The sequence below is a fragment of the Gavialis gangeticus genome, unplaced genomic scaffold (genome assembly GCF_001723915.1).
Source record: "Gavialis gangeticus isolate Ggan-Ray unplaced genomic scaffold, GavGan_comp1, whole genome shotgun sequence".
In the NCBI taxonomy this organism is placed as follows: Eukaryota; Metazoa; Chordata; order Crocodylia; family Gavialidae; genus Gavialis; species Gavialis gangeticus.
The window spans coordinates 98,205,573-98,216,824 of record NW_017729024.1 but is presented as its reverse complement, the minus strand read 5'-3'; the positions used below and the strand labels follow the sequence as shown (position 1 = coordinate 98,216,824).

Below are 11,252 nucleotides of genomic sequence, written 5' to 3'. Positions count from 1 at the left end.
GCTGCCAAAAGCTACATGGGCTCAGCAATAGAAACCAACTATAAAATTGATTAAATGCAGCCAACACTGAGCATGACTATAAAACAAATACCCACATTGGCCAAGGATAGGCAAGAACAACCCATCTGGATAAGAAATATGCTAATACCCATTAAAATGCGGTCCCCATACCGCTGACTGTTTTTCAAGTCATGGTGAGCCACAACTTTGATTCTTCTTTCATTTATACACTTTAGTGAAATCAATAGAATTGTCCCACAATAAAGTTACACCACATTTGCATTAGGGTGAGACCTGAATGAGGACCTATGCATTTTTGGTGTGCTAAAAAAAGCAAATGAAATAGAAACCAAGCATATAATTTATTATATCCTATGTCATATATTGCAAAATAATGTGTCTTTGATTATATCTGCAGCATAAGAAGACACATCCAGTAGGGACAAAGAACGAATTCACCCTTGATGTAACTCTTTTGGCTTCCATTACTTACACCAAGGATCAGTTTAGCTCAGGTTGTCTCACCAGAGTTCCAGACTCAGATCTGGAGTTCTCTATTTCTGTGCAATAAATAAGATACAAACCTTATGTTATTCTAACAGAAATCCTGTATTATGTATAAAAAAAAGAGGTACAAGCTGATTTCATTTTAACTCAATGACACAAATTATCTAACTGCTCCTCTTTGCAATGATCTAGCTCTTCTCCTTCTTTAACTTGTATGACCTTTTGAAGAGATGCTATAATCTATACCAGAGGATTAGTGGTCTCATATTTGGCATCGCATATTATTTACCTCAATCATGTGTAATGCCAACAGGTCAGAGAGTTACCCATCACCAGTTTGGAGATTCAATAATATGCATATTGGACATTTGCAAGAATGCTTTGCTTCCAAAATGCTGCAATGTACATTACAACTGGAATTGAGAGTTAAATGCCAATGGTCTTATTACACAAATCTGCTAGTCATTTTCTTTTTTCTTTTTGCATGTGAGGCTTCCAAAGGATGTCTTATTTTTTCCCCGTCTCTAGGCTATAAAATAACTATTAGGAAAAGACCATATCAAAAGAAGTAATAATAGAAAAAGTAAAAATCCAAGCAGAAACTGGAGGGGGAAAACCCAATGGATGCTATTTTCACTGTATTAGAAATGGACATATTTACATGATAGTCTCCTGGGTCTATTGACCCTTGATGGATATAAATAGTGCAGAATGCAGGCAGTAATGAATGACACTCCCATAAAACAGAGAAAACTTTAGCAGAGGTGATTTCGTGCAGAGGGATTCTTTTGCTTTTTTACAAAGGATGAAAAGATTTTTTTTCCTATCAAAAAATCCTGTGAAAATGAGAATACTGAATTCCTTGTTCTTTGTGAGACAGTGGCAATAGGCACTGCCTGTCTCATGTTACATTTTCTGTCAGGTTGTTCTGTTGTTTGAAAGTGTACAAGTGCTAGTATCTGCTTCTAATGTCACACTGAAATTTGATTTTGGCCAGTCAAACACAATATATATCTCCATTCCTTTCTGTAAAACTATATATTATGTGATCTATGGAGTTCAGGATCAGGATCCAAGCTGCCAAATTTTATCATTTGGACAATCTGACAAGGGCAAGAAAGGGTCTCTTGCTGCTTGTCTAGCCTCACAGGTAAAATCTTTCCTACAGCCTGTCTACACTGACAGTGAGTTTACATCCAGCCTCTCTCTCTCTCCCCCAACTCTCTCTCCAGGAGTCTAATGGCATGTCTACGCTACAGGCACTGCAGTGATTGAAGCTGATGTAGACTTACCTGATGGAGTTTTAAAACTAGCTAGTTTGGGTATTTATAGAAGCATAACTGTGGCAGCAGCACAAAGTTCAATGCCGGCTGGAAAACTCACCTAAAAAGCTGAATATATATTTTAAAGCTACCTACCCAAGATAGGTCTAGAAACTGCAGCAATTGCAATCTAAACTTTATTCTGCTCCCTCCAGTAAGGTCCTTGCTGTAGACTCCTACAGACTCGACACACATAGCATACCGAGTACTGTGTACAAGTCTCTCCCTTGCTAGCTATTGAGGTTTCTCTACCTTTTCCCCACTATCCTTTATGTGTGTCTTAATCTATTTCAAAGAAGTAACTCAGCACTGATTGTTTAGGAAGGACTGCTATCGAACCATTAGCCAGTGAGCAAACTTTTTTCAGCAGAAGACAAGAAAACAAGAGCAATATTTGCAAATTAACCTGAAATTTATTGGCACCAGTGACCCACAGGATGAGAACCTCTGATTAGAAAGAGACTAAGACAATATCACCCACAGAAGCAGAGACATGCAAAATGTTCATAACAAGATGCCAAATATGCATTTGCTCCCATTACAAACAAAGAACTCAGGTCATGCCTTTTTTAATTGATTTGTTAGCACCCTGGTCCCATTTTACACTATCAAAAGTTTGGAACCAACGGGGGCAAAGATACAAGTAACATTATACTGTGTCCTTGTCCTTGTAGCACTATTTTTCACTATTTTTTGAAGTCACATTTATGTTAACTAATGTTAATATTGCAAGTTAGGGTTCATCTTTAGATGACATGTTACAGATAGACTATTTGACAAGTTGTCTTCAAAAAAAATGTTCCAGAAAATTTCTCTTTGCCTTCAGAATGAATCTGGAATTTGACACCAAGCTATAAATTATAGGGTGGATTAAATAGGACTGCAGTATAATGGAAACTAGTTGCCACCTTATTACAGAGGAAAATGGTATTTCCCATTTGGAGACACAAGTTGGAATCATCTTAAATCAGTACTAAGGAAGTAAGGGCTTGATCCTGATTTGTGCTCAGCATGTCTTAAAATCAAGCCCTACACGTGCAACTAGGGATTTTGCACATAGGAATAGAGAAAGTCCTGTCAAGTTACTTTCCTAGAATCAGAAATTCACAGAAAACTAAATCTGAATTGGACCCTCCAGAGGTCATTTATTCCAATTTCTCATCAAAGGCAGGATCATCTCTATCCAAACCATCCTGTAAAAATCCATTGTCCACCCTATTAGTAAAACTACACATGCAACCCTGGTACAATTGAAAGACGTAACAACCTAACCTGCCACAGGTAAAGAAGGGGAACTATGATGACCAATATCTTCCTATGAGGACTGCTAAAATATGCTCAAGAGATCCAAGAAGAGGGCTGTAACCTCCACTACAGAGAAAGTACCCCGCTCTCTCTCTCTCTCTCACACACACACACACACACACAGAACCTCTGTACCAGTTGGACCATGGGGTAAAAATTCCTTTGGTCTGACCATGGGGCAAAACTCTCCAGACAGGAATCTCCAGGTTTAAGTCAGGAGCATGAGCACATACAGGGCATGTCTACCCAAGATGCTTTACTGCTCAGTAAAGCCAATTACTGCACAATAAGCATTCACTTCTTCACTTGCAGATACTTACTGTGCAGTATTTGGCTCTAATCTTAAGTAAATTTGCTACCTGCAAATGCAAGTAGCAAATTTACTTGAGATTAGCAACTGTGTAGTAGCCTATGTGTAGACCCTTGACCAGGAGCAAATATGCTCCTGGTCAGCCAGGTAGCAGGGGGCAGGAGATTGTTCCCTGCCCCTGGGTGCTCCCTGCTGCTGGGGTGCAGGGACAATGTCTCCCTGCCCTGGTAGCAGGGAACTCCCAGCCCTCTGCTCTGTGATCATGGGACCAGGGCTGGGAGATCCTTATCTGGAAGGATCTCCCAGCACCAGCCCCCTGACCATGGGACTTGGGCTGGTAGATAAGGATTAATCAATAATCCTCACAGACATTAGCAGACAAATCAAGCCATGTCCAAAGGGACCAGCCCCTGAGTCCCTGCTCATACAACAATTTGCACGAGTATCTAACTTGATGCACTACAAAGCAAACCTTTAAAGTAAAGCTAAGAGGAAGCTTCCACAGATGGATTTTTCACAGGTAACTTCTGTGACCCAGATTTGCTCTTGGCTTCTTATTAATGGATATAAGGGAAAAGATGCAGATCAGGGGCTGTCGTATGAAGACTGTACAGCACGGGGCCCTAGGGGTGGCCACGAACTCCCCTAGAGCCCCCTACCATGCCTCGGTGATATTAAAAAGCACCCTCACAATCTCACCTGCCACGTCTTTGATGTTAACAAGGTTTATGGGAGGCTGTCCTTAGTCCTCTCTGACACGGTGCCCTGATGTATCCCTGTCTTTGTTCTATCTTGGGTGACTCAGTGCACCCCAGCCTTATGGGCTATGCATGGCTCCAAACATCCCTGTACCATGCCCTAAGCCTCACAGATGTACCGGACGTTGTTTGGTCAATTTCCCTCTCCGCGCCCCATGGATGCTCCCTGGCTTGTCCTGCAGCCTGCGCCACCACTGGAGCTCTCCCTGGCTTGTCCTGCAGCCTGCGCCACCACTGGTGCTCTCCCTGGCTTGTCCTCCTTTTGGGGGTTCTTGCAACCGCCCGCACTAGGGCTGGGGTCAGTGCACCCCTGAATGATGTGCCCTCTCTGGCCTCTATGAGGCCTCCTACAACCCCTGATAGCCTCACCTGGTCCTCCAGTATAACAACCACAACAAAACAATAACACAAGCCTCTGGGCTATAACACAAAGTTAAACCTCCTGGCTAAACATCCTCCAACCACACCGCCCCTCACCCGTGTAACTCGCGGCTGGTACATTCAGGTCTTATTCTCTTTCCCACCTTCAGGCCTTTTTCCTATCTGCCGGGAGCAGGAGAGCACTCACAACCTCCTGTCTGGGTATTATAGTGGTCAGCCCTGCCCCTTCCGGTCAGGTGACTCACCAGGTGTGGGCCCCTTAGCTCCTCCTGGTTACCCCTAGCAACCAGCACCTGAGCCAATACTGCTGCTCCTCAAGTAGCAGGCACCTTAGTGCCCTGCTACAAAGACATCCAGGTTCAGGGCTGAAGGTGAGTTGCTCAGCAAAATTCAACTCCTCTCTAATGTATAAAGTTGAAGTTAAAAATGTAGCCTCTGTTCCACTTTCTTGTAGCAAATACAATAAGTAAAATATGAAGGAATGAAGAGCAAACTGGATAAATCTTTACATAATAAATCTGACTGGGCAAAAGAACAGAAGGATTCTTGCTTTTGGGGGTTTTTTTGTTTGTTGGTTGGTTTATTTTAAGGAGAAAAATACTGATCTCTTGTCTAATTGTGATGTTTTACCTTTTTATGCTGCAAAAGATTTTTTGATGGTGGACGCTGCGTACTGAAATGCTCTAAAGGGAAATTTGAATTTAAAAACCAGTGCCACTTGTGCCATCATACCTGCCTGGATTGTAGCGGAAGCGAACCTAACAAATGCACTGTGTGTGGTACAGGTAAGGAAAATATCTTAGTTTTTTCTTGTACCTAGGTTTTTTAATTTATCTTTAATCTCAGGACAAAATCCTGAGGTCATTAAAATCAGTAGGCTCTTTATGCAAAATGACCTCCAATACATTTTACAGAGCTAAATTGTGTTCATGGCCCAGATATAGGGGTAAAGATCCCACTGTTTTTATAGATGTATTCTGTTCTTACTCATTGTGTGTCCAATAAAGCTGCCTAATGTTTTTTAAACATTGACTATCTTTAGAGAGATACCATATTTACTCAAATTCAAGATGGCCCTGATTATAAGACAGTCCCCAATAATGAGATGTTATACCTGGAAAATGTATAATTTTTTTGTATATTTTCCTGGTATACAATCTAATTGGAGGTTTGCCTTGAATTTGTTCCCCTCATGCTGCTACAGTGGGGAAAATAAATCTGGGAGGTCAGGTAACCCTCTTGTCCTCTATCTTCCCACAACTTCTTCTCCCTGCAGCCCCTTCCCCCATGTCCTTGCTGTAAGACCCTGCTCTCCCTGAGCACATGGAAGTGAAGAGCAAATCTGAAAACATTGACCTTGAAATTAAACATGGCTGTAGTAATTTGGATATAGCACCCAGAGACTTAGTTCATGTTTCCATTACTGCTGGTTTCTGTTATTGAGCACATACTGCTTTTGACAGCTGTTTAACGCTTTATAATGTACCATGTTTACTCAACTACAAGGTGAGGTGTTTTTTTCTACCCAATTGGCATGTGGAAAACCCCCTCATCTTATGCATACAAGAACCTAATTAAAAACATTGTCTATCATTAAACTGCTGTCAAAAGCAACATGTACTCAGTAACGGAAACTGAGTATGAAGTTGATTAAATGTAGCCAACATCGAGCATGACTATACAGTACATAACCCGTCTTAGACAAACATGTTGCTGGGAAACTTAGGTTTTTTGGCCCTTAAAAAAGAATAGGCAGGCGTTCCCTCCCCAGGGAACTGGCACTGGGCCTGGAGGTACTGCAGTACCAGGCTGGCACCAGCAGGGCCAGAGTCAGTCCTGACACTCTCCCTTTGGTGTCAGAAAAACTAGATTTAATCTTAGCCAAAAAGGCTGAGATGCCAGTGGGAACCCACCACAAGGACAGGTTAGTGTGGCCCATCTGAATAAGAAATATGGTAGTGCCCATTACTCTCAGTCCTTCTCAACACTGACTCCTTTTCAAGTCATGGAGAGCCACAACATTAACTATATTTTGACTTCCTCTTCATTCCCACAGCTGAGCTATCCTTGGTGCCAAAAATGGGGTGCACCATGTGCAGCCAGGGCTGGGGGTCCCACAGTCAAAGGGACTCTCTGCCCCAGCAGTGCCCCACAACTGCCAGGACCAAGAGACCCACAGCTAGCAGGATTCTTAGCTCCGCCAGTGTCCTATGGCTGCCGGGACTGTGTCCACAGCTGTGGGAATCTCAGTCCTGGCAACTGTGAGGCACTGCTAGGATGGACAGTCCTGCAGCTGTGGGGTGCTGCCAGGATGGAGAGTCCTGCAGCTGCAGGATTCTTCATTAAGAATGCTGTGGGACGCTGCTGCGGCCATGAGTCCCATCAGCTATGAGACTTGCAGCTGCAGGAGCTAGCTACCTGCTGGTGCAGGGGGAGCCCAAGATGGTGATCTCAGGCTCCCCCTGTACCAGCAATAAGGCATGATAGGATCTGATGCACATGTGGCATGGCAGGAGGTGCAATTGTGTGGATTGCTCATCAGATCCTAGCATGCCTTTACCTGCACATGTAGAAAACTCTGTGAATCCTGTTGTATCATTCTAAATAAGAAAACACACTGCTATTTAATAACAATTTAATCAAAGAAAACATGTCAAATACCACCAGAACAGCTTTCCAATTCTATCTATATCCTGTGCCTGCAAGACATACATGAATATACTGGAAAGTGAGCAATGCAAGGTTATGAATATGGTCCAACTGAGGTCTGCATTCAGACTTAAGTCAGCAGTAGGAGCAGGTTCAAGCCTGAATCCAAAGTCCAAATCCAAGTACATAATTTAGCTCTGGTGGGAGAAAAGGCCTGTTTCAAGATCCTTCTCGTCAGAGACCTAAAAGGAGAAAATAGCAAAAGTTATTGCAAAATTATAAATTATAGGTGATATAGGAATATATCTGGACCTCATGAACCAAATTATGTCAAGTTCAGATGCAGAGAAAACCCATACTCTCCTTAAGGAGAATGCTATCCTTGACCCAAAAGGGATCAAATATTATAATATCGAAGTAAATTCAGACAAACAGGTAATACAGGGAATTCCCTGGTGAAAGATATTCTTTTTGCTTTGAATTTGCAATGTAGCCAGTAAGCTTTCCCCATAGTACTATACATTAGTATCTATTGGATACCAAGGCATTTTAGCTTAAAAAGCCACAAAAGTGAAGACTGCTCAACTGTTGACAAGACTGTAATGGATGACATGGCCTTGTTGCAATATTTTCTTGAACTCATTATTTTCCGACAATGTATTACTTAAACCACAATTTCATATTGTCAAAAGTATTTAAAGTCTTTGGTCCAAGAGGCCAACAAGCAGCTACAAGATTTTATATATATAGTTCTATAAACCTGTTATTTTTTAATTATCCATTATGACTATAATCTGCTGGCAAACTTACACCATTGTAAATTCTGGGAAAGCTTGACAGGAATTCTAACAAAATGAATACTGCAAACCAAAGTGAGCAAGAAATGCAAGCTTTCCCCAGGGGCAGTCACAGACTGCTGCATGGACAAATGTATCTAAGTGCTTTTCCTGAAAAGGCTTAATAGTTTTTGTCTTCCCACAAACCTCTCTTTTCAGTAAGAAACATTTTCCATTAGGGTTCCCAAATAATAATTTAATGAAATCCTTGAGTAGTTTAATAAAAACAACTGACAGTTAAAATTAGTTATTGACAAACTGGCTTAGAATATATCTAATGAAATATGGAGCCTTTTAGTTTAAACAGTCAAATTCAGGCTCCATTGGTAATGATCTTATGCTGCAAAGCCTCAAGCTATAGATATCCATGTTTCAAAAGCTACTATCACAATAAACATTAATTTGTACCCACATTAGAAGCCCCATTTTAGAGGATGAGACTGAATGGACAAAGAGATTGAGTCTTTCACCCCTGACAGTCTCTTTTGGTCAAGGTGTCAGCTGTAGGGTGACAGAAGGGAGGACACCTTATATTACTACTGCCCCTTTTGTCCTTAACCTGTGCAGGAGCACAACACTTCTGTGGAAATCAAGGCAGACAGACACTATAGTGATAGTCATAGTATGACCACCAGAGTAGACTAGAAAAGAAAGCAATAAAAGTTCACTCATAAAAAAAAGGAAATAAAAAGATTGAATGGCTGGGTTTTTTTCTATAGCAGAGAAAGAGCAATATCATACAGTTAGCATAGTCATAAACATATTTTGTACTGTAGGGTGTCAAAACAACTCCCGAAATTTGCAATGAAATGCACCCTGGATTATGTGCACTTTCCCAGGTTACATTCTGAAAACGCCTCTCATTTATTTAATCCTGACAGGCCAGGAATCTTCATTGCTTTATTATAAAATGGACACAGTCTGATACTTCAAAGTCTAAATCAGAATCCAAACTTGATCTATGATGGGAAACGAGTGGGATGTGGGTTCCAGTTGGGTTTATTCTAGAGAGAGCAACGCTTTCATAAAGTTTGAGTCAAAGAGCTAAAATTAGCAATGCTAGTTCCTCTCTCCGTAGCACGAAGGATTCAATTCAAGAAGGGCCCTTTTTGTCACAGCCAGTTATTTGCAGGGAAATGCTGGTTGGCAGTCCAGTAATGGAGTCTTCTTGTTCTGTATTGGAGGACTGGGAATTGTTCACTGAGTGTATGCACTTGAGAGGACTACAACATTTGTACTGCCCTGATTTCCCAATGCTAAGAAAATGGTTCAGAGTCTCAGCTAGCATAAACTGGTGTAATTTCATAAACTTCCATGAAGCTGATGATTGATGCTGAGGATGGGATGAATCACACTAGACAAACCCCATTCACGTACTCTGTCTCAAAAGCATCTATTACTTGCCACTGTCAGAGACAGGACACTAAGCTGAATGGACCATTAGTCTGACCCATTGTGGCACTTCTTGGGCACATCTATACAAGATGCTTAGTGCCTATTGGAGTAACTCTACTGCGCATTAGTGCATCTGGCAAAAACCATGCCAATGCACTAATGCACAGTAGATTAGTCCAATGGGCATTAAGCGTCACTGAAAAAGCATTCATCTGCGCTAATGCACAGTAGCACCAATTATGGTGCATTAAGTACCTGTTATTACAGGTATTAAAACTCAATGTGCCATAATTACGGCACATTAATCAACATGTAGATGCACCCCTTATGTTCTATGCTGATTTCCATCAGCTGTAGATCTAGTGCTTAATGTTAACACTACTTTTGTATGGATTGAGTGATGTTTCTTTTACTGCTGTATTTTTCCTGTTGTGTTTGTTGCACAGATAAAAGAGGGATAAAACGTTTCCTGTACATTGGAGAGTGCAGAGAGAGCTGTCCCCCAGGACACTACCATTCAGAAGACAATACCTGCATACCTTGCTCTGAGCAGTGTGAAGTGTGCCTTGACTCCACTCACTGCAAGAGATGTTTCAAAGGATACTACCTAGATAAAAACAAGTGTCAGAAACATGAATGTAGAGAAGGTAAGTACCCTACAGCAGGACTAACACCCATGCTGCTATCCTGCCAGATGAAAATTAGGCTCTTGTTTTCTAATGCACAGAAGGTGCGTCTACATATTCATTAATGCACCATAGTTACTGCACATTAAGTTTAGTACTTGTATAACCAAGTACTAAATCAATGCACAGTAACTGGTGCTACTGTGCAGCTTGTTAGTGACACCAGTTGCATAGTAGCCTAATACTACTGCGCAGTAGCGTATGAGTACATATTTTGCCCTGACACACTACTGCACAGTTAGTGTATCATATGGATATGCCCAGAAAGTCCAAATAAGAAGGCTCTTACTCAAGGTATGAGCCTCCTCTCACATATTAGAAGACATTTCCTTGAATTGGATGGAGTCATGCAAATGTACATAGGAGAAAAAATGTGCTGAGCCTGTGTCTTAATGTATCTGTTGACAGCATCTGATTCAGTGAGCTCAGGCTTATAAAAGCTTACGCATCTCTAAATTAGTTAGTTTATAAGGTTCTTCCCTACCCTGTCTTCTGTCTTAATACTTAGCCATATCAATTAGTTTATTTTCAGTGTCCTAGCTGAATGCTTAGATGTAGGTGTTTCATTTAACTAAAATTAATTCAAAACTTGGGATCTGCAATGTGCAGGTGAAGTGGAAGACCCTGACTCTGAAGAATGTGTCCCTTGTGCAGATGGATGCTGGACATGCAATGTGGGTATGTATTGCTCCTATATTCCACCTCCATTGTAGTTTCATTTGAGAATATGTTACTTCTCTTCAACTCTGGTCTTAAACCCTTTCATGGTGTTATTACTCATTTAAGCCTTAATGCATTCTACCACAGCAAAAGTTGTATTTTAATGCTGTCTGCAGTTCTTTAACATGGAAAGTAATCTAGCTACAGCACAAATTTTCTATCAAGAAAGATTACCCTTTTTACATATTTCTTCAACAGGTAAGCATTCATACCACAACTATAAAGGTTAAAGTGACTTTTCCAAGTTCACAAGAATAGTTTTAGAACCAGAATTAGGCCTCAGGCATTCCAAGCATATAGACCTGAGTACAGACAACTCAGAGAGCTAGACTGTCTTCCTAAAAATATCTGTCAAGTCCATTCCATTTTTATATATATATATA

At 41.1% G+C, this 11,252-nt stretch overlaps 1 protein-coding gene across 1 annotated transcript in view; it reads left to right on the top strand.

The window, feature by feature from the left end:
• Positions 1-11,252, top strand: part of PCSK5 (proprotein convertase subtilisin/kexin type 5) — a 461,635-nt gene that overhangs the window by 376,823 nt on the left and 73,560 nt on the right. Inside the window, exons 22-24 of the mRNA XM_019517436.1 lie at positions 5,232-5,368; positions 9,910-10,110; positions 10,759-10,827. Of these exons, the coding sequence (XP_019372981.1) occupies positions 5,232-5,368; positions 9,910-10,110; positions 10,759-10,827 (407 nt within the window). The remainder of the gene's footprint in view (positions 1-5,231; positions 5,369-9,909; positions 10,111-10,758; positions 10,828-11,252) is intronic.